The sequence below is a fragment of the Felis catus genome, chromosome B3 (assembly GCF_018350175.1).
Source record: "Felis catus isolate Fca126 chromosome B3, F.catus_Fca126_mat1.0, whole genome shotgun sequence".
NCBI lineage: Eukaryota > Metazoa > Chordata > Mammalia > Carnivora > Felidae > Felis > Felis catus.
Window position 1 is genome coordinate 106,570,039 of NC_058373.1, and position 24,765 is coordinate 106,594,803.

Sequence of the window (24,765 nt, forward strand, 5' to 3'; positions counted from 1 at the left end):
TGAAATAAGAAATGTACAAGGAAAATTAGTCTATTTTTTCCATGTTCGTGTTTACAGTGAACAATATAGAAAAAAACAATTGAATCATGACAAGTATGTTGAATTGTTGATAGTTATAAACGGAAAGAGACATTTTAAAAATCTGCACTTCTATTTTTGAGAAAGTTTAAAACTAGTCTACTGAATGAGGCGGCCATCTGGTGACGGAAAAGAGCACTACAGGCACTATTTTGCATGAACTGAACGTCATAAATATTCTATGCAAACCAACTGAACCACAAAAAATTCAGCAGCGCTGTCCAACAGAAACGTAATAGAAGTCGCATGTGTAATTTAAAAATTTCTAATCGCCTCTTTTTTAAAAAGTAAAATTTTAATAACGCATTTTTATTTAACCCGATATATCAAAAATAATACTGAGTCTTCAAAATACAATGTGTATTTTATAGTACACTTCAATTCAAGTGTTCAAGAGCCACGTGTGGCTGTGGCTAGTGGCTCCCATATTGGGACAGGCAGATCTAGAAAATGAAATGACAGCTACAGTTCCTTTGATTTTCCTTTTACTGAATGCATTCATTTCTCAGCCCTTCTGCTCACCGTTTTAAAAAAAAAGTTCCTCCCTGTCCCTCTTTAAGTTCTACTTTATTTTATAAATATGTTTTGCCTCCTGAACATTTTGGAATATTTAAAGGACCCTCCACAGCCGGTCCAAGAACAGTAAGAAGACCCTTGGAGGGTCCATCTCCTCTCTAGAGGCACCAGGGCGTTTGTTTGCCTGCTCCGTCCTTCGATTCTGCTCGTTCCGCGCTCTGCAGCGTAGGCGGTGGTCAGCTGCACTCTTGGGGCTCCGAGGCCACGCCAGGGCCGGGAGCGGGAGGGGGGGATCGGAACGTGTCCTGGCTGTCTGGTCGCCTTATGACATCACAGCGACATGACTTTTAAGTTTCCAGTTCAGCAAGGCTCCGGCCTTCCAGGCCCCGAAGGTTAAAGGCTTTCAATGGGAGAGAGCCGGGACTGGAGGAAGCCACACGACTAGGTCTCTGCCATCATGCCCACAACTCGTTGCCTCCGGTCCGGTCCTCCGATCCTGCGACAGCAGGCGAAAAGATGCGCGCGGGCACAATGACACCCGCGAGCAATAAGCTCCCCGCCATTTCCCAGCAGCACCAGCGGGGTCTTCCGGGTGGACCCCTACCTCTGCTGATTGGCTGGAGGTTGCCGCCACGTGATCCAGAAACGGATTCGGCCGCTGCTTTTCCCACCCCTTGATGTCCCCCTCCCCACTCCCAAGGTCGCTGGAGGCGGAGGGCAGGTTTCCTAGGCAACCGCAGCTGGTCGCGTATACACACCAGGCCCTGGATTAGAGAGGGTGTCGTGCCTGCTGTTGCAAGATAGGGATTAGGAAATCGGAGTGGACTCTGCTCTGTCTCGGATTGCCCTGGAATCCATCCTCTTTCTGGGATAAGGTGAGTGTGCCTCACCTTGCGGCCTTCGGGTGTCTTTGCTTCTCCCTCCTGCCACTCTGCCCGCCCCGGAGAGGAAGATGGGAGAGAAGAAACACTGTGGTCAAAGGACCCCCCGTAATGGTGCAATGGAGATGGTAATAATGAGACAGTTCCATGTTTTTATTGAAGGCCATCAGGGTGACCAGAGCAAAGGTTAAGAGAAGAATAAAAAGAGAAGGTGGCTCACAGTCACCTGTGCAGCCTTTCCTGCAGACGTTAAGGTACAGAACTGAGAGAATCAAGTGCTTATTGGCCAAATTTGATACTGCTCACCTAGAGCCAGAAAGGTGTTTGTTTGGCCCATCAGTGCTAACAGGTGGATTCTGATCTCTTTATACCCAAGGGAGGAGACAATTTGACCATACAGGGCTTCTAGTTTGTAGAAAAGAAACTTGATTTTTCAGAATAATACCCTACCCAGCTCTCATGGCAGACAGAACATGGTGCTTTATACTCTAATTATTATACTCTGGTCTTGTATGGCAAATATTTACATACTATTATATTATATTCCAAGTTATACCATATAGGACCCTGTAGCATGACAATTAATTCAAACCATTTAACAAACTTTTATGGAACACCAAGCAAGTGCCAGGCACAGTGACAGGTTCATTGACCCTGCCTTCGGTGAACATGGTACCTGGTAGGGAGGAAGGACCTGCAAGCATCACAGTAGAGTAGGACAGGTGCTATAAATAGAAAGTATGCAGGCCTTAACAAGGAAGAGAATGATTATAATACTACCAGAGAGAATTAAAGTCTTCATACAGAAGACCCTTGATTTAAATTTTTAAGGATGTATGGAGTATGCCATAAAGTCAAGGGAAAAAGGCATTTTAGGAAAGGAAGACTGCATATGCCAAAATGCAGAAATGCCCCAGCCCATTCAGAGAACTGTAGTTGTGGCCAGACTCTGAGGTGTTGGGAGTTTGTGGTTGATGAGCTTGACAAGCAGGCAGGGGTCAGATCATGGATACCATGAATACCTTCCAAGGAGAGTAGCCTAAATAGATTTACCTTTTGGGAGGTTGGCTGTTACAGTCGTGTAGAAGGTGGATTGGAGGGATGGATGTAGGACTGTAAGGAGAGCATCCAATTAAGGTGAAGTGATAAAGGCCTGAACTAACGCAGAGGCAAATATGATGGAGAGGAGGGGGAAAACGATAGACATTTAAGAGGTATATTCAGAAGGATTTAATGAGCAAGTGAATATGGAAGAAAGACTAAAAGAGTGGTTAAGGATATGTCCCAGGGTTCTAATATGGATGATTACAAAGATGGTGCAATTTACCAAGAGAAAGCATACACTAGGAGAAGAAAGCTGGCTGGAAAATATGACTCCAGGTTTGAACGCACTGAATTTAAGATGCCTGTGACACATTCAGATGTAGCTTTCCATATTGGAAATTGGATTTGCACAGGAAGGAAGTTGCACAGCAAAAAGGAAGATAAAAATTAGTAATTTTCACCAAGAAGGAAACAATTGATCAGAAAAGTAGATTTGAAATAACAAGTAGAGGGGCAAGTGGGTGGCTCAGTCGGTTAAGCATCTGACTTCGGCTCAGGTCATGATCTCGCAGTTCGTGAGTTCGCGCCCTGCTTGGGCTTCTCTCTCTCTCCGTGTCTCTCCCTGCCCTTCCCCTACCTGCTCGCTCTCTCTCTCTCTCTCTCTCTCTCAAAATAAATAAATAAAAATTGAAAAAAATATAACAAGTAGAGAGAAGACACGGGGAAAATGTCAAACCAAAGAAGAAATCTTAAAGAAAGGAGTCATCAACATTGACAAACGCTATGTCAAGGTCAAGTTAAATTGAGAGCTGAAACATGGCAAGTGTCTTTGACAATTAGAAGATTATTGTTGACCTTGGCAAAAGAAATGGTTGTGGCCTGACATATCATCAGTCAGACTGTAGTGAGTTAAGAACTGAATGGAGGTAGTGAAGCGTTGCTAATGACTACTCTATCTAGAAGTTTTTCAGCGAAAATATCTAAACCCAGCTACTCATAGAATACGAGATAGGAAGATTTTTTTTTTTTTAAGACAGGAATGATCTAACATTCATGTATGGAGGGAAAAGAAACTGCAGGGAAGAAAAGGTGGGAATAAATGAGGAGGAGGGAGATTTGACGGAATAGTATTCTGAAAGAGACTGACGAGGATGGGATCAGTACACACATTTTGGACAAGAGAAAGAATACTTTCACTAAGAGGGGAGTCAGGAAGGGAAAGAAATACATTTTTAGGAGGAAAAGAAATTTCAGGAATGTAAATCTGATGTCATCACTGTTCTCTGTGAAGACGGGAGACAAGATCATCTGCAGAGGAGGGGTGGGAGGGAGAACCTGAGAAGAGTGGCAGAAGTTTAGAATAGTCCCTATGTCATGAATCCCCTATCTGTATGTCTAGCCCTACTCTCACTAGGAGAGGAAGTCGAAGAGGAAAATATAAAATGTCTGTTGTTGAAGACGGAGGCAGCTGAAGTAGAGGCCATGCATTTGTAGTTACTTCAGCTCCGTGCTGGTTATACGAAATGTTTCAGCAGCACTTCACAGTGGAGAGGGGAGGTGATTGGATCAATCTGAGATCGGAAGGGTGAAAGTTATAGAAGCTCCTGGTGGCTCCCGGTTCCCTGAAGGAACTAGAGGAGACCTGTGGTCTCTTAGATGGTCAGGCCCTGAAAAGAACTTCCCCAAAGTGGAGGAGAGTGGGTACAAGCTGGCCAACAGGACACAACTCTTGATGAAATCAGAAGCTTCAGCTGGAAGCCTTGGGTCTACTAATGACTGGAGGAAGCACAGGAGGCTTATAAGTACCAGAGAGGTTCAGGCTCCTCATAATTCAAGTGCAGTTATTCAAATTATAGAATTGGAAGCTTTGTAATTAAATTTTGTTTTGCTAATTAATATTGGATTAGAACAGATTTTTTTCTTTTTTTTTAATTTTTTTTTAACGTTTATTTTTGAGACAGAGAGAGACAGAACATAAACAGGGGAGGGGCAGAGAGAGAGGGAGACACAGAATCGGAAGCAGGCTCCAGGCTCTGAGCCATCAGCCCATAGCCCGACGCGGGGCTCGAACTCGCGGACCGCGAGATCGTGACCTGAGCTGAAGTCGGACACTTAACCGACTGAGCCACCCAGGCGCCCCAGAACAGATTTTTTTCTAAATGAAGGCATTGATGAAAGAAAATAAGATGAAGTGGAAGGCTGATATCCAAAATATACGTATTTTCTCTATCAAGAAAAAGTAGTCTCCTTGAATAAATAGAAGACTAATACTGTAAAGATGGAAGTTCTCTTTAAATTAAGCTTTACACTGGAATCTCAAAAACCCAAGTGAATTTTTAAACACTAAATACAAAATAAACATAAATTTTGTTTGGAAAAATAAATGAAAAAGTAGCCAAGAAATTTTTAAAAAAGAATATGATGGAAATTGATATAAATCACAGTAATTAAAACAGGATAATACTATAGGAATAGATAGAGCTAAGGGAGAACACAGATTGGAAAGTCCCAAATTAGGCTCAAATATATGTGATAATTTAGTAAATAACAAAGGGAACAGTTAATGTCTTTTGGAATAGACATCCTGGACATGGACTAGATAACTGGAATTGCCATTTGGTGACTTTGGATGTACTGAGGACAGGCTTTTTCCTTGTGTGGTGGTGGGAAGGCAGGCTTTCCTTTAGTGTTCACAGACATTAAACCAGAATGTAAGGATTTCTTTACTGATGAGAAGGGGTGGTGGTACAAAGCTCTCCTTTACTTAATATGGCATCTGAATAAGCCTAGGGAGGGAAGACTGTGGCCCACATCTATGGACGGGCCTCTGATAGAGTACCTAATCCTCTCAAAGTTGTTCCTTGCTAAGTGCTCCATTGCCTGGCTGCTCCTGCAGCCTATGCTGTAATATATGGGGGGGGGGGGGGGGGAAGCAAGAATGGGTTAAAGAGACAGTTGCAAGGAAAGATCGGTATCACCTTCAATATGGATCCATCATCTAACTACTTCTCACCATCCCCACTACCTCCACCCCACCACAACCACCATCCTCTCTCTCATGTTATTACAAGTGTTTCTTAACTGGTCTCCTTGCTTCTACCGTAGACACCTACAGTCTATTTTCAACAGAGTAGATCGGGTGATCCTTTCCAAAACTTAAGACAGCTCATATTACTCTCCCTCCCAAAATCCTCATAGAGATTTCCATCTTACTCCTAATACTAACATGTAAAATCTTCACAAGGGCCTACAAATCACAAGACAGCACATGATCTGTCCCTGCAATACCTTTCTGATGTCACATCCTCCCTGTCTCTATTTCACTAGCTGTGTTCCAGCCATATCATTTTCCTTGCTATTTTGCAAACATGCCAACTATTCTTTCATCCTGTTCTTTTTTTTTTACATGTGTTCTTCCCTCTGCATGGATGCATTTTCTCCAGATTTCCTCATAGCTCACACTCCCTCATTTCCTTCACCTCTTTGTCCAGATGCTACCTTACTAGAGAAATCTTTTCTTTCCTCCACCCCCTATCATTTTCTGACTGGTAGATATTAGTTCCTCAACACAAATGTTAATGAATAAGTGATGAATTAGTAGAGATTCCAGTGTATTAGAATAATTTTCTTATTTTTCTTATTTTCTTTGTGATGCTAGCTGGGGCCCCTCCCCTTCTCAACTCAGCATGGTCAGATTGTGTCTCCAGTTTACAAAGCCTGAGTACAAATACAGACTCTGATATAAATCTCAAAGTCCTTTGATTTGGTTCCCTTGGATGGCTTACAGCTACCATCTTCCCAATCACTGCTGGTCTGAGTTTGGGGAATTTTTTCGGATAGTTTTATAAAACTTCTTTCCTTGGTACATTGAATTTTGGGCTGGTTTATACCAATGAGATTTTCTCTCAGACTCATGCCATCTACTTCATTTTCATTCAAAAGACCCTTTGCTAATAAAATACTCAAGAATAAACTAACCAAAGAGGTGAAAGACCTGTACTCTGAAAACTATGAAACACTGATGAAATAAATTGAAGATGACAGAAAGAAATGGAAAGATATTCCATGCTTATGGATTGTTAAATCCATAAATATTGTTAAAATGCTTATACTACCCAAAGCAATCTACACATTTAATGCAATCTCTACCAACATACCAATAGCATGTTTTGCAAAACTAGAACAAAAAATCCTAAAATTTATATGGAACTACAAAAGACCCCAAATAGCCAAAGCAGTCTTGAAAAAGAAAATCAAAACTGGAGGTATCACAATTCCGACTTCAAGGTATATTACAAAGCTGTAGCAATCAAAACAGTATGGTACAGGTACAAAAATAGACACATAGATCAATGGAACAGAATAAAAACCCCAGGAATAAGCCCACAATTATATGGTCAATCTTCAACAAAGGAGGCAAGAATATGCAACGGGAAAAAGTCTCTTCAACAAATGGTGTTGGGAAAACTGGACAGCTACATACAAAAGAATGAAATTGGACCACTTTCTTACACCATACATAAAAATAAACTCAAAGTGGATTAAAAAACTAAATGCGAGACCTGAAACCATAACAATCCTAGAAGAGAGCACAGGCAGTAATTTCTCTGACACTGATCATAGTAACATCTTTCTAGATATGTCTTCTGAGGCAAGGGAAACAAAAGCAAAAATAAACTATTGGGACTACATCAAAATAAAAAGCTTCTGCACAGCAAAAGAAACAATCAACAAAACTGAAAGAGAACCTACTGAATGGGAAAAGATACTTGCTAGTGACATATCTGATAAGGGGTTAATATCTAAAATATTAACACACAAAAAAACCACAAATAACCCAATTAAAAAATGGGCAGAAGACACGAACAGACATTTCTCCAAAGAAGAAATACAAGGTGGCCAAAAGGCACATGAAAAGATGCTCAATATCACTCACCATCAGAGAAATGTAAATAAAAACCACAACGAGATCACTTCACACCTATCAGAATGGCTAAAATCAGAAACTCAAGAAATAATAAATGTCAGCGAGGATGTGGAAAAAAAGGAATCCTCATGCAGTGTTGTTGGGAATATAAACCAAAGCAGCCACTGTGGAAAACAGTAGGGAGGTTCTTCAAAAAATTAAAAATAGAACTACACTGTGATACAGTAGTTGCACTACTGGATATTTACCTAAAGAATTGGAAAACACTAATTTTAAGGGATATATGCACCCTTGTGTTTATTGCAACATTACTTACAATAGCCAAACTGTGGAAGCAGCCCAAGTGTGCACTGATAGAAGGGAAGGATGGATAAAGAAGGGGTGATATATATATATATAATATTTTTCCGCCATAAAGAAGAACAAAATCTTGCCATTTGCAACAACATGGATGAATAGAGAGAGTATAAAATGCTAAGAGAAATAGCTAGTCAGAGAAAGACAAATGCCTTGTGATTTCACTCGTGTGGAAGTTAAGAAACAAAGGAACAAAGGAAAAGAGAGAGATAGACCAGAAAACAGACTCCGTTTTTTTGTTTATTTATTTATTTTGAGAGAGACAGAGTGTGAGCAACCAAGGGAAGGGCAGAGAGGGAGAGAAGGAATCTCAAGCAGGCTCTGCACTGTCAGGACAGAGCCCAATGTGGGGACTTGAATTCACAAACCGTGAGATCATGACCTGAGCCAAAACCAAGAGTTGGATGCTTAACCAACTGAGACATCCAGGTGCCCCACAAAACAGATTCTTAACTAGAGAGAACAAATGGATGGTTACCAGATGGGAGGTGGGTGGGGTTATGGGTGGAATAGGTCAAAGGGATTAAGAATACACTTACCACGATGAACACTGTGTAATGTATAGAGTGTTGAAGTACTACGTTGTGCACCTGAAACTAATATATCACTGTACATTAACAATATTGGAATTTAAATAAAAGCAATAACAGCAACAAAATACCTTTCTGAACATCTCTGACAATCAATGCCCCTTTCCTAGCATTGTTACACATTCCTTTCTTATTTTCACATTTCCCTAGTCATTTTAGTGGGATTTAGGGAGGGAAGGTTGGTAAATACATGGACTCAAGTCACCAACTCATTTTTCTTAAAATTTAAATTTATGTACATGTATATAATTGTGATTGAATGAATGAAAGTAGACATATACTTTTAAAATACATATTTAAGTAAAATTTTGTTCTAAGTATAACATCTGTATAGATATCACACAAAATCTTAGGTATCTAATTTTATTTTCTCAAAGTGAATGTGTTCCTTTAATCAGCATGCAGATCACAAAACACATCTTCATCAGCACTCCAGAGCCCTTCTTTGTCTCCTCCTAGTCACCCACCCCTGAAAGGTAACCACTATCTGGGACTGCTGCTAAAACCATAGATTGGTTTGCTTTCAAATTTTATATGAACAGAGCCACATATTATGAACCTCACTGTGTTTGTGTGTCTTCCTTTGCTCAATATTGTGCTTGTGGGAATCATCCATGTTGTATACAACAATAGTTTCTTTCTCATTCCACCTCTAGGTATAAACTCAGACTAAATGTGCACTAATGTCTCTTATGATAAAAATGTTCAGGGAAGCACCATTTAACTCCAAACTGGAGACAGTCCGAAAGTCTACTAACAGAATGAATAAATGGTTTATTATAGTCTTACTTTTGAAAGTAAGTTTATATCTTCTTACTTTTGAAACATGCTTTTGAAAAGTTTTTTTTTTCTTTTCCAGTTTTGCCTAGATCTATCCCCATTCAACCTCTCACACCTATTATATGTAAAGATAGACATACTCAGTTGTTAATATTAGTTACCTTGCACGCAGCTTTCACCTGCATGTTAACAACTCATGTTAACCACTTTGTATGTTTATGTGTTTTATCCTTACATAATCATACACACATGCATAACTACATATACATATGTATGTATATTTATATACATATACATACATATACATATACACAGACATATACACATATACATACATATACACACACAGACATACACACATGCATAACTGCGGGGGAATTAGTGTAAAAAGTGGGATCATGATATATATCATATCTACATTTTTGCTTTGTCATGTCATCATATTAAAACCTAGACTCCTATATTTTAAAAACAGTATGTGTCTAGAATAATATAATGGATAGATTAAAAATTACAAAAGCACTGAGTTAAATTTTATTGTAGCTATTAGATATTAAGCAGTTCATATCATCTAAAATGAAAACACTGGCTCATTCATTTTAATAAATATTTATTCCCATGCCAGGTATGTCACTAATTCCTGAGGTTTCTTTTCTTCCCTAGTACACTTAGAGAGCTATGTTCAGTTTGGGACACAACCGTGTAATAGGAAGGATAAACTGGAGCCTGTTCGAAGGAGAGAAACAGGGATATCTCTAGTGAGAAAACTAAAAGACATGAGCTGGGGAGCGAGGTAAAGTTGTAGATGAGAGATGACTGTGTTCGTCAAGTATGGAAGAAAAATACTTGTTTTATTTGAACCCAGGAGGTAGAATAACAGTGGAGTGGAGTTATGGACAGACAGAATTAAATTCAAAATAAAAAAAGAACTTTCTAACAGAAAGTTTTAGAGATGGAGTGGACAGTCTTGGGGCCCAGACAGATACTTGGTATGACACTGTGTGAAAATTTCAGGCCACATGTGGGTGGTTTCACTTCAGTAGCTTTAAGATCCCTTTCAGGGGCGTCTGGGTGCTCAGTTGGTTGAACATCTGACTTCGGCTCAAGTCATGATCTCACAGTCTGTGAGTTCGAGTCCCACCTCGGGCTCTGTGCTGACAGCTCAGAGCCTGAAGCCTGCTTCGTATTCTGTGTCTCCCTCTCTCTCTGCCCCTCCCCTGCTCATGTTCTGTCTCTCTCTGTCTCAAAAATAAATAAAAACATTAAAAAAAATTTTTTTTTAAAGAGCCCTTTCAACTTGGAATGACATGACTCTAGAATTTATTTATTTCAACTTTTCACTTTCCTTAACAGATATATTATGACCTTTATTTTTAATGGAAGATGATTGAATGTGAAAACCTAAACCAAGAAGAAATAATTAAGGAACTGGTGAGTCAAAGCCAAATTTATTTTCAACTCCATTTGCAAGAATGTTAAGTGAACATTTTTATACTCCTTTCTGGAGCTTATACTCCTTTCTGGTCTACCCCATGGCCTTTGGGAACAGAGAAAAACCATTACATGGTATGACTTTCCTTCTTGTAAAAGTCAAAAATGGCATTGGTGCAATTGGCAATTTATAATTTCTAATGGCAAAAATATTTTCTTTTAATAGGTAATAACCCAATTTCTTTTTTGAAACAGTGTTTATGCAATGGTTTGTCTTACGAGATGGTTGGACAAGAAGGATCAGACATTTCAGAACTGGAGATGTTTTTCTCAGGGTATCCCCGTATAGTTGGATTATCATTATTTCCTAATTTAACGAGTCTCACCATTGTTGCTCAAGATATAAAGGAAATATCAGGACTAGAAACTTGTTTACGGCTTAAAGAACTTTGGATTGCCGAATGCTGCATAGAGGTAAGCGTAAACACAACCTTATATGAAGTATTTTATGCTGAATTCTTTGGCTTTGGGAAAAAAAATTCCGTGAAATATATGCATGAGTCATAAATCAAAACAGATGAATGAGGGCGGGGCATACATGATGAATTACAATAAAACCCTTTACCCTGTAAAACAAAACAAACTAAACAGATAAATGGGTAAAATACAGAAATAGATTTCTACAAAGGAGAAAATAGAAATAAAGACATAGAAATAATAGACATATTCTACTTTTTAGTAATCAGATCAGATCAAATAATACCCAGTATTGCTTAGTAGTAAATTGGTCCACTTGGTCGGTATTGGTTGTATGAAAATTGTAACATCTGTATTGAAAAGCAATACTGCAGAATGTATCATGAGTCAAGGGAAGGTGCATACCTTTTGAATCAGAAATCCCTTGTTCTAAGATCTTATCCTAGAGAAGTAATTCAACAGCAGAAAACAACGGTATGCATGAAGTTATTTGTTATAGCACTATTTGTAATATTTAAAAATGTGAAACGAATATTCTGCACGTAAAGGTATTTTTAAGAAAATTATTATAAACTTCATAAGGCTGCACCTTGGTGGCCCAGTCAGTTGAGCATCCAACTTTGTCTCGGGTCATGGTCTCACAGGCTGAGGGAGAGAGTGTTAAGCAGGCTTCATCTTCAGCATGGAGCCCAATTGATGCAGGGCTCTAGCTCACAACCCTGGGATCATGACCTGAGCCAAAATCAACTGAGCCACCCAAGCACCCCTGTATTTTTTTCTTTTATAATGTTTAGTTCATTTTGCTGGCTACAGGTTTTTCAATAAAGTGTGATTTTTAAAAGAAAATGTGCTTATAATCTACTCTATTAAAAGGATTAATTTTAAAACAGAAGTTAACACTATTCAGTCTCTTTTTTTTTTTTTTTACAGAAAATTGGAGGTCTTCAAGAATGTAGAAATTTAGAAAAATTGTATTTATATTTTAATAAAATTTCCAAGATAGAAAATTTAGAGAAATTATTCAGATTGGAAGTTCTTTGGCTGAACCACAATACAATTAAAAATATTGAGGTAAGATAATTTCAGTCATTTATATGTAAAGTCAATTGTTCCTGTGGAGTTTTAACCACAATGTCCTAAATAATATAATGGTTAGGGACCAGAATATTCGTGACTAGTTTAATAATTGTTAAGAAAGACTAACATGTATACAGTATTTTATAATGTGTAGAAACTTCATATACATCGTTTTCTTTGTTCCTGGGAGATAAGGTATTATTTCTTCTTCAAAGGTTAAAAAAAATAGAGATTTAGAGAAATTATATGTAACTTGCCAAGGATTATAAACACACTCTGTGTGATGTGTTTTTCTTCCTACTCATCATCTTCTTTTCCTCTCCACTCCCCTGCCCCTTCTCTCCTCCTCCAATAATTCTCTCCATATTCCAGGGAAACAAAGATGGGTTCACTGAGACACCTACTTAGCTTCTGTGTTTGTGAGGTACACAGTACCCAGTGCTCAGAACACTTGGAGAACCAACCAGATAGATCAGATCATTTATAAGTATATATTTACTAACTTCTTCTAAATTCTATAATTGTCTGAATTTTTAGGGCTTGCAAACTTTGAAGAATTTAAATGACCTCAACCTTGCTGGAAATTTAATAAGCAGCATTGGTATGTACTGTTTCATTTGGAATATGAGCTAATGCTACAATAATTTTTTATCAGTATGAAAAGTACATTCTTAGATTTCGTTTTTAGACTCTTTTGTATGATAGTTTGCAAGGCATCTCTAAATCTGTGATTACAGGATGTGAAAATATTACCCACTAACCAGTTATTACTAACTATACAATGTTATTGTTAGACTTACTTATATGCAAGCCATGATGATCATATATTACCAAAAAATATTATAGGATATGAGCAGGAGGTAAAATAAGAAATTTGATTTTTCTTTCATCTTATTTTTTAAATTAAAGGTCGATGTCTTGATCCCAATGAACAACTGGAAAGATTAAACCTTTCTGGTAACCAAATATGTTCTTTCAAGGTATGTTTAAGTGGAACAGTCTACTTTTATTTACCAACCTAGATCATGAACCATCTTATTGCAGAAAATGTACTAAATAGTTCCCTTTTAAGGAACAATTTAATTATTTTGGACTACCCAATACTCTTGGAAATTTTACAGGCAGCTGATTAAGTTAGCCATACTGATCTGACACTTTTAAATCTAACACTATTTACTTGCCTTTGTTTTCCTCTGATCTTTCTGGCTGCACCTCTTCAGTTTACTGGTGTTTCTTCTCCTGGATCTAAAAAATGGACTCTTCCAGGTTAGGCCCAGGATCTTTTCTCATTGCTATCTATGTTCATTCTCTAAATAATCTCATCATATCTTATGACTTTAAATAGCTTTTATTCATTTATTACTCCTAAATTTCTACTTTCTCTAACAGCTATCTCTATTTCTACTTTCCCTAATAACTCCCCAGAACTATAGACATCTCCTAACTCAAACTGATTTCCCCTCCGATGAACCATCTTCTCCTGCAGCTTTCTCTACCTCTCTAAATGGCATCTCCATTTTCCTAATAACTTAAGCCACAACCCTTAGAGTCATTGTTTTTTACTCCTCTTATTTCTTCATAACCCATATCCAGTCCATCAGCAAATTCTATTGGCTCTATTCAGAATATGTCCAGTCTGACCATTTTTTACCACCTGTATCTCTACTAACCTGGTTCAAGACACCATCAGCTCTAACCTGCATTTGGGGTTGGGGGGAAAGCCTCCTAACAGGTCCCCTTGTGTTTACCCTTTCACTACTTGCTCCTTCAAAAAATATGTGAGATCAAATAATTCTTCCACTCAAAACTCACTCTTGCTTCTCCCACACTGTGTCTCTGACGATGCTGCTCCCAGTTTCCCTTTTGTTTATTCCATTTCAGCTGCTCTGGTCTCCTTACTGGCCCTTGAATATAGCTATCACTGTCACCTTAGGGCCTTTGCACTTGCTGGGGTATTCTTCCCCCAAATATCTTCATGGCTCATCTCCTCATTTCTTTCAGGATTGTGTTAAGCTGTTATGTTCTTAGTGACCTCTTTCCTGCCCAATTTAGGTAAAATAACAGCAACCTTACTTCCCTCCCTAACCTGAAGCACTCTTATCACTCTCCCTGTGTTTTCTTCTTGGTGCTTATCCACATCCCTGCCTAGAAAGAATACAAGCTCCCTGAGTGCAGGAAGCTTGCCTGTTTTGTTCACTGTATTCACAATGCTTAAAACAGTATTTGACATGTAAAATCTCAAAAAACATTTGAATGGAAGAGAGGAAAACAAAAACACTTAATGTTTATGGGATATAATATGGCTGAAAATATGGCATTTGTAATTTTGACGGTGTCAAATTGAAAGTGCGTATTCAAACACTTCCTCTAGACAGTAACGAAGAAAGATGAGTAAATTTACTATAGAAATAATTTTGAATGGATCATTATTAAAATACACATTCTTTTACTCAGAGAAGAATATAAGATGCCAGAAAGCTATAAGAATGAGGCAGAGTGTTATAAGCACTTTAACCAGAAATTTTAAAAACATAAAAAGTTTAAACAAAATTTTATTGGTCAGAGTCAAGAGGAAATAATTGATATGAACACTAAGGGGTTGACAGAATTTCAGTAAGCATTAGAGGAGGATCTTCTACAAATACAGTGGGAGGGACTCTTGATCTCGGAGTCATGAGTTTGAGCCCCATGCTGGGCATAGAGATTACTAAAAATAAATAAAAATTAAAAATACATGCAGTGGGAGGTAAGCATTCTAAGGTGAGGAGAACATTATGCACGAAGACATGGAGGTTAGAAATCAAGGGGTATATTTGAACAACATCAGCAGAAGAGAGCAGAGGGAGCTACGAAAGATAAATTCAGAATCCTGTGGGAGGTCATTTTAAGCTGACTAACGAGACATGAGGTGCTTAGGGAAAGAGCATTCCAGGCAAAGTGTGAAGGACCTAAATGGTGGAAAGAGCATGGCAAATTCAAGAAACTAGAAGTCTGTTGCTGGGACAGAGTGAGGGAGAGAATCATGAGTTGAGGCTGAAGAAGATAATCACACAGTGCTGTGAGGATAAGGTATTGTCCTACCAAGAAGCCATGTAGAAGTTTATCTTACTCTGGCTAGTGGAAAAGCCAGAAAAGTGTGGTGGTAAAGAGCATAGCTACATAGAAAGATCTGTCACTTCTAGCACTGCCACAAGCCACAGGCAGCATTGTACTGTGGTAATATAAAGTGCAAGCAAAATAATAATGTAAAGCTTTTAGAATAATGACTAGCACACAGTTAAGCACTCAACAGATATGCTATTTTATTATTACTACCATTTTAATTACATTAACCTATTCTATTTCAATCTCATCAAAAAATGAGGATACAAATTTGGATTGTAAAAATTTATTATATGGAATAAAACTTAAACAGTTCTCTAAAATAATGGCTATTTTTCAGAAAAACATTGAAACATGATTCACAGCAACTTTTACTATTCTCACATTAGGAATGTTCTCGAAACACTATTACCTTGAATTTTTATCTCTAACCTTTCCACCCACCCTAAAAAGATACTATCCTGGTGGTGATGGAATAACTTCTGCGCCACTTTCTGTCCATACCAGCTACCACAACCCTAACTTTTAGTGAGATTCTGTGCTTTTGTAGACTCCAGTGTCATCTGACTTTTGAGTGTAGGTGGGGGTTAGGGGAAGTTCCTGTGTAAGACTTCAAAGTTCCTATCCACCATAGCCCTGACTGATGGTCAAAGGCAACATAGCCACCCAGAAATCAGACAGTGTTTTCTCCTTGGAACAGTCTAATGGTTTACCTTCCTTGCTCCTGCAGAATTTGACCAAATAATTCTTTGCACAACTCTGTCCAGAAATCTACATTTCAGAGCAGCTCTGCTTAGTCCCACTTCTGCCGTGAGCCCAGCAAGAGCCTCAGGGCCAGCCAGTGAACCAAGTCACATTGGTCACCTGACCCTGTCTTACTCTTGACTCCAGCAGCCTGACTTCACTACTTACTTCCTCATTCCATTTGTACTTTATTTTTAGGACTAGTACCTCCTGGTTTTTGCTTTGGATTTCCTTTAACTCTGATTCTGAATCTACTAATTAGCATTACATCTGTTGAAGGCAAGCCCCACCATAGTACCCTTCTACACCAGGCCTCTGTCGTGAATTCTTCCTTAGTTTTTTTCAACACTTTAAAAATGCAATCATCATTCTAACCTTGTAGACTGAGGGCCAAAGCCCATATAGACTCTTAGCTTATAGACTTGTGTGTGCATAAGAAATTAGTAATAGAGTTGTGATAAATTCTATAACAAAGGTAAACCCAGTGGCTAAGAGAGTTCATAGGAGGAGACTCTACCCCAAGCTTGGGGCATGAAACAAGACTCCCAGGAAAGACGAGGTAAATCTGGGATGAAGCTCAATCCACTCAAAGGCAGCAGCACGAATGAAAGTATAAAGATAAGGTAGGGTCTGGCACATTCTGAAATTTCAAGTTGCTCAGCACAACTAAAACATGAAATGTCAAAGTTGCAGTAGAAGAGGAAAGACTGAAGAGTTAAGCAGGGACCAGATACCAAATAAAGGAAGGTGTAAACAAGGACCTAAACTTCAGTGTAAAATATGTTCAGGAAAGACATTGGCCTGGAAGTGCATTATCAATCCCTTCCCCTCCACTGAATGTGAGGAAAAAGGGGCTCTCAGGAGAAAGCTAGGTTTTAGTTGCCATTAACTGGTAGAAAGGGCATTTACAGAAAACAAACAGAAAGCCCTAAAAATCAGGAATTCAGTGGTGCATATAACAGAACAGGTGTCCCCTAGCCTTTGATGAGAAAAACAGATCTGGAGGTCCAGGAGAATGGTAAGCACCCTTCCTAGAGTGGTAAGGGTGGGAAATGGTGGTGAAGGAAGCAGGATACCTGCAGACAATACGGGCAATAGTTAGCAAAGGGGCTGCGTGGAGGAGGCAACGTTATCTTAAAAAATATATGTGCTCAAGTGACTGACTCCAAGGTTCCAGGTGGAATACATGATTTAGTAAATACTCTTTGGTCTTTTATTTTTAAAATGCATAGTTTAGAGAGTCTGTTATTTAACTATCGTTATCTATTCTTCATGTAGTTAACATGTTTTTCACTAGAGGAAAAAAGACATTTTATCCATCTAAATCACTTTAAAATGTTTAAGCACATATTAAAATGCATTACATTAAATTATGGGTGATCTTAAGTGTTCAAATGGCTCCTTTAGAAATGGTCAGTTGTGGGATGACTGGCTGGCTTAGTCAGTGGATCATGAGACTGTTGATCTCAGGGTTATGAGTTCAAGCCCCACGTTGGGTATAGAGATTACTTAAAACTATAATGTATATAAAAAAAGAAATGGACAGTTGCAATTAATTAATTGAACATTATCATTGCTGTTGTTTTAGGACCTCACTAACTTAACCAGGCTGCGTCACTTAAAGGATTTATGTCTGAATGATCCTCAATATAAAACCAATCCAGTTTGTCTGCTGTGTAATTATTCCACACATGTATTATATCACTTGCCTAGCCTTCAAAGACTTGACACGTTTGATGTGTCAGCAAAACAGATCAAGGAACTGGCAGATGTAAGTGCATCTTTAATCAGAAATCTGTGACTGAAGTTTAATTAACTGCTTCTTTCTGGCTATGTCCACATATGGTAGGTAGTAATATCTTGTCAGTTCTTGTCACCAACTCTACTTTTGTCCCAAGGAGCTGGATATTTCATATGAATATATATAAATAATAATATTAGTACTAGAATCTCAATGTTCTTGACAGTACTAGAAGGCAAAATAAGAGAAAAACATTAGAATTTATAAAACTAAAAGAAATAAATCTGAAAAATGATCATCAGTGTTAAGAAGAAGTGAACTAGTGCTATATACATAAAAATTAATAAGGCCAAAGTAAAGTAGTAATGAAACAAGTAACCTCCTCTCATTTGGAATACTGCACATCAAAATTAGAAAATATCCATGGTTGGTGGTAGCATTCTGGAATTAGGTAGACTTTAATATAATTAAGATGATTTGGGGCTCTCTAGAAGTATATCTACGCACACTGCCAGAATCTAGGAGATCTCTCAAATCTTGAAGAGAGCCATTCCTAGGCGGCCACTGATGGTGAAACCTCCCAGTAAAGGGGCTGGCTCCTTTCACATGCCACCAAAGGACCTATAATTTCAGAATGGAGTGCATAGGAATTCACCATGTTTATTAATAGTCTTTCCAGATTATAGTTCTTCTTCTCCTTCCAGTCCAGTGAGCCACATTCGTTTGTGCAGTTAATTGTCCAGTAGACAGGTTTTGAGTATCTAGAGTGTGGATGCACATGGATGTCCCCATATGAGGCCCTCCCCTCCTTTCCTTGTGGTTCATCCATCATGTCAACATAAAGAAGGCCTTTATCCATTTATCTTGTTTCTCTTGTCTTGCCAGCCTGAGGATTTATTCTTAGCTTCCATTCTCTCCTCTCTTTTTTCCAAAACTGAGATTATCCTCTCTCCCATCCCAGTCTGAAAAGTGAACTGTCTTGCAATATCAAGCAAAGGGCTAGAGTTCTTGTCTACTAGCAGATGTTCAGAGTCTTTGGAGATTCAGGGAAGAATGTCTCCTCTAACACCATTAAGTCAAAAATAACGGGAAAACTTCACAGTGACAATCATATTTTTTTAAGATTTCTGTTATCATCTGCAGAGTTCTACATTAGTCAGTTTCTTCAAAGGTGAGCTGGTAATGAAATTACTTGGCTTATTAACTTATCTAACAAATATTTAATACCTATTACATTCCAGGCACACCTCAGGTCCTAGAGATATAGAATGACCAAAACAGACAAAATCTCTGCTTGCTTGGAGCTTACACTCTTATGAGAGAAGACAGATACTCAGAAACTAAATAAGAAAACAACTAGTATGTCAGATAGTGATAAATGCTATGGAGAAAAATAAAACAAGGGTGAAGGAAACAGAATTATAGGTGGGGGCAGAGGGAGAAGTGTTGGCTATTGTATATAGAATTGTTGGGAGAGGCTTCCTCAGGCAACACTTGGTCAGAGACTGAAGGAAGTAAGGGAGCAAGCTTTTCAGGGATCAGCAAATGCAAAGAATTTGAGGCAGGAGCCTGCCTCTCATATTTGAAGAACAGGAGGTTAGTGTGGGTGGAGCTGAGTAAGTGAGAGGAAGAGAAGAGATGAAGACAGGAATTGGGGGGTGGGGAGATCAGATGAGACTGTAGGATGTTACAAAGACTTTGGCTTTTACTTTGAGTGAGGCGGAGCCCCTGGAAAAATTTGAGCAGAGGAGAGACAAAATGACTTATGTTACTTATGTTTTATAGGGATCCTTCTGGGGGCGCCTGGGTGACTCAGTTGGTTAGGCGGCCAACTTCATTCAGCTCAGGTCATGATCTCACGGTCTGTGGGTTTGAGCCCCGTGTTGGGCTCTGTGCTGGCAGCTCAGAGCCTGGAGCCTGCTTCCGATTCTGTGTCTCCCTCTCTCTCCCTGCCCCTTCCCTGCTTGCTCTCTGTCTCTTTCTGTCTCTGTCTCTCTCTGTCTCTGTCTCTCTCTGTCTCTCTGTCTCTCTCTGTCTCTCTCAAATAATAAACATTTAAAAAAATTTTAAAGGGATCCTTCTGGCTAATGGGTTAAGAATAGAGGATTTGAGGGAAAAGATGAGCACAGAGAAACCAGTTAGATACCAGTCACTTGGATGAGAGGTGTTGATGGTTTGATATAATAAGGTGATAGTAGAAGAGGTGGTGAAAAGTAGTCATATTCTGTAGTAGTTAGAAGGGGGAACCCATCTGGATTTGCTGATAGAGTGGATGTGAAGTGCAGAGGAAAGAAAGAAACAATAATTCCAAGCTACTGGCCTGAGCAACTGAAGGAGGGAAGAAGTCACTGTTTGATGAGATGAGGAAGAATATGGAAGAAGTCTGTTGAAAGGAAGAATCATGGTTTAATTTCAGACATATAATTTTGAGCAATCTTTTGAACATGTAAGAGGATATGTTCAAAAAGTAATTGGGTACATGAGTCTGCTATTTAAGAGGGTTGCCTGGGTTGGAGATATAAATATGAGAATTGAAGGCAGAAAGATGGTACGTGGAGCCAGGGACTGGATAAATCACCAAGGGAATGGTGTAAATGGAGAAGTGTGTCAGTTGGGTGTTGGAGACTGGGGAGGGAGGAGGAACCTGCTGATGAGATGGAAGAAGAGAACTAAGAAAAACAGGTTCTTTTGACATTCTGCCTAAGATTGTCATACGTTCGGTTTAGTCTTGTATATGTCAGAAGTAGTAGTATTTAAAGAACAAAATAAAGAATTGTTACACGATTCCTGATATCTTCTCTTAAATTATGTCATTATATTTCAGTTTTCCCACTATAAAATATTTATCCTTTCTTCACCATTTTAAGGCAAAAATAGGATATATTATATACTAATATTGCTCAACTTTTGATTTAGATCAAGATGATTTTTCACATTCAAAGTGTTTTTATGTAAGAATTGCATATAGATTTCCAAGGTGCTTTCTTCATTACCATTCATACGAAGACAGGTTGTGCGAGGGTGGTGGCAGTTCTCCAATGTGGTAAACTCTTGAGCAGAGTACTGTCGATTCTTCAAATTTTCACCCATGGCTGTGGAGTAGTTTGTGTAAACTATAAGTGACAAGGAAAGTCAGGAGGACCAGCAGGGAGTCAGCATGGGAAAGAGGGAAGAACATGGGAGTTCAAATCAGAAGACTTGGATTCAAGCTCCAGTTGCGTCCATCACAACCTGCCACTCAGGCAAGGCCTTTCCCTTCCAAAACTTCAGCTTTCTCAGAACTATTAAAATAGTGATGATAAAAATACTACCTGTCCTAAATGTTATTGTAGGGACCCAATGAGTTAATGGGCATAAAAGTACATTTGAATTGTTAAGTACTGTAAAAATAACCACTATGAAACTGTAGTTGAGCCTATGACTTTTCATTCTTTTTTGGTAATCAAAGAAGCAAATGGAACATGTTTTATCTTAACTTCATACAAACATGCAACTGAATTTAGCATTATAGTTAGACTATTTTACAAAAAAAACCCAAAAAACCACTTTTTTTTTTTAAACTGTAACGGACAAGTAATTCCGTCAAAGTGGAATAGTGAAAATGAGTCTGACATTCTCAAAATCCAAACACAGAAGAGCAAGTTGAATATAGTAAGCCTACAAAGTTGATTTACTGTTTATGTACAGTTTACAACATAGTCTTCCCCATTTTTACAGAATCTTAGTATATACTCTCAAGGACAAAAAACAAACAAACCCTGATTAATAACTCTTATGGTTATGACACACTAAGTGATCATTGAAGAGTTCAGAAATAGTAAAATATCACAATTTATGTTCCCAAACATAGATATAGGTATATTCTTAATAAAATATAAAAATAAAGTAGAAGATGGGGCGCCTGGGTGCCTCAGTCAGTTAAGCATCTGACTTCAGCTCAGGTCATGATCTCACAGCTTGTTCAAGCCCTGCATGGGACTCTGTGCAGAGCCTGCTTGGGATTCTCTCTTCCTCTCTCTCTGCCCCTCCACAACTCATGCTTTCTCTATTAAAATAAATAAAATTAAAAAAAAATAAAGTAGAAGAAACTGTGCAAGGATACACTAGAAACTGAAATTAGTAGTTATCTGTGGAAAGTGGGGCACCTGGGCAGATGGGAAGCAGGTGTGGGAAGTACTTTTCATTGTGTATTTTTCAATTATTTTGGTGTTTGAAACATGAGCATACTACTTATTCAAAAATAAAAATTAAAAACAAAATAAAAGCAGTATTTTTTGTCCCCCCTCTGCCAAGGGACTCCCAAGTTAGATTTGAATTTTGGGCAAGCAACACATAATGTTTTAATATCATATTTATTAAACTTAGTTATAATTATTCACTTATACTCAAACATGATTTATTATTTTTTATTTTTATTTTTTTTCAATATATGAAGTTTATTGTCATATTGGTTTCCATACAACACCCAGTGCTCATCCCAAAAGGTGCCCTCCTCAATACCCATCACCCACCCATACCCCTCCCTCCCATCCCCCATCAACCCTCAGTTTGTTCTCAGTTCTTAAGAGTCTCTTATGCTTTGGCTCTCTTCCACTCTAACCTCTTTTTTTTTTTTCTTCCCCTCCCCCATGGGTTTCTGTTAAGTTTCTCAGGATCCACATAAGAGTGAAAACATATGGTATCTGTCTTTCTCTGTATGGCTTATTTCACTTAGCATCACACTCTCCAGTTCCATCCATGTTGCTACAAAAGGCCATATTTCATTCTTTCTCATTGCCACGTAGTACTCCATTGTGTATATAAACCACAATTTCTTTATCCATTCGTCAGTTGATGGACATTTAGGCTCTTTCCATAATTTGGCTATTGTTGAGAGTGCTGCTATAAACATTGGGGTACAACTGCCCCTGTACATCAGTACTCCTGTATCCCTTGGGTAAATTCCTAGCAGTGCTATTGCTGGGTCATAGGGTAGGTCTATTTTTAATTTTTTGAGGAACCTCCACACTGTTTTCCAGAGTGGCTGCACCAATTTGCATTCCCACCAACAGTGCAAGAGGGTTCCCGTTTCTCCACATCCTCTCCAGCATCTATAGTCTCCTGATTTGTTCATTTTGGCCACTCTGACTGGCGTGAAGTGATATCTGAGTGTGGTTTTGATTTGTATTTCCCTGATGAGGAGTGACGTTGAGCATCTTTTCATGCGCCTGTTGGCCATCCGGATGTCTTCTTTAGAGAAGTGTCTATTCGTGCTTTCTGCCCATTTCTTCACTGGATTATTTGTTTTTCGGGTGTGGAGTTTGGTGAGCTCTTTATAGATTTTGGATACTAGCCCTTTGTCCGATATGTCATTTGCAAATATCTTTTTCATTCCGTTGGTTGCCATTTAGTTTTGTTGGTTGTTTCCTTTGCTGTGCAGAAGCTTTTTATCTTCATAAGGTCCCAGTAGTTCATTTTTGCTTTTAATTCCCTTGCCTTTGGGGATGTGTCAACTAAGAAATTGCTATGGCTGAGGTCAGAGAGGTCTTTTCCTGCTTTCTCCTCTAGGGTTTTGATGGTTTCCTGTCTCACATTCAGGTCCTTTATCCATTTTGAGTTTATTTTTGTGAATGGTGTGAGAAAGTGGTCTAGTTTCAACCTTCTGCATGTTGCTCTCCAGTTCTCCCAGCACCATTTGTTAAAGAGACTGTCTTTTTTCCATCGGATATTCTTTCCTGCTTTGTCAAAGATTAGTTGGCCATACGTTTGTGGGTCTAGTTCTGGGGTTTCTATTCTATTCCATTGGTCTATGTGTCTGTTTTTGTGCCAAACATGATTTATTATTTACCTGAAGTTCAAATTTAACTTAGAATCTTATCTTTTATTTAGCAATCCTATCTTTACCCACGTTCTCTTGTTTTAGATTTAAGAATTCAGTAGAAAATTTTTACACTGACTCAAAGCATTCTTTATTGGATTTTCCATTTTCTCCAAATAGGCAAAAAATTAACACCACTTGCCATTTCTTTAATTACTGTTTTTCTTCTCAGTTGCCTTTCCAAAACAAGCTCTTCTTTATCAGGAATTTTTTATCTATTAATCATCATCTTACAAGCGTGTTTTTTCTGAACTGTTCTCTGTTACTGATGCCTTATTTTTTATAGAGGAATTTAGTGATTTCAATCTCAGAACTTCATAATATGTTGGCAAAGGGAATTCTTTTGGCCTGTTCATCATGACATATAACTGTCTATTCTATATTTTATGCCAAATAATTCTGTTGGGATCTTGATTATCCACTTTCTAACAAATCACATAACAAGAGACTGCATCTATGAAAATACATGTCCAGAACAGTGTACAAGCCTTCCAAATTATTTAAGGTACAGATAACCTAATAAAGAGAAATGTCTTCATTATTTCAGGTAAACAGTTAAAACTAGGTCACATTTAATAGTGCATCTGATTTGCTTATTTTCTCCTCAGCTAGTTCCTTTTGACTAATATTACTTGTAGGTACCATTTAGCTGGTGTATTTCTTAATAGTAGATTTAATCTATTTATTATATATTTATTATAACTAGATAATCCACTGGTATTAAGATATTCTAGGTAATGGGATTAGGTTGACAATTTAGTCATTTGCTCAATCTAAAGTTTATTTAGAGCATCCTTTTATAGAATTGGGGGGAAATCAAATTCTATTTCTTACCCATGCTTTTAAAAAATGAATAATGTTACATTTGCTTTTAATGCTTTTGATGTATTTTTCCCTAAGTTAATTAAATAGGAATAATGCAGTGACCTATTTGCTTTTTAGCAATATGCTTTATTAGCTAAATGATAAGATTTTATAAATTGAATTCTATCTGGAAGCACTTTATGTTGTCATCCTCAAAATAAATATGAATATGCCTTAACTTAAAATATTATCCACAAAGGAGATATTTGGAATTTTATATTTTGCTTATTGTTTAAATATAGCACTCTGTATAGCCGTTATCATTTCAGCTATCATCATTATGGGTTATTGGGCATGTA

At 38.2% G+C, this 24,765-nt stretch overlaps 1 protein-coding gene across 10 annotated transcripts in view; it reads left to right on the top strand.

The window, feature by feature from the left end:
• The first annotated feature begins 899 nt into the window (after positions 1-899).
• Positions 900-24,765, top strand: part of LRRC9 (leucine rich repeat containing 9) — a 120,793-nt gene continuing 96,927 nt past the window's right edge. For 6 of the 10 annotated variants that reach the window (XM_019833074.3, XM_045059990.1, XM_006932901.5 and 3 more), the window contains exons 1-7: positions 901-1,469; positions 10,527-10,604; positions 10,860-11,078; positions 12,012-12,152; positions 12,696-12,759; positions 13,068-13,138; positions 17,593-17,775. In XM_019833074.3, coding sequence (XP_019688633.3) covers positions 10,557-10,604; positions 10,860-11,078; positions 12,012-12,152; positions 12,696-12,759; positions 13,068-13,138; positions 17,593-17,775 — 726 coding nt within the window. In that variant the 5' untranslated portion in view covers positions 901-1,469; positions 10,527-10,556. Of the gene's footprint in view, positions 1,470-9,049; positions 9,191-10,526; positions 10,605-10,859; positions 11,079-12,011; positions 12,153-12,695; positions 12,760-13,067; positions 13,139-17,592; positions 17,776-24,765 lie in introns of all 10 variants that reach the window. The other 4 variants (XM_045059993.1, XM_019833075.3, XM_045059989.1 and 1 more) reach the window with 3 other exon arrangements.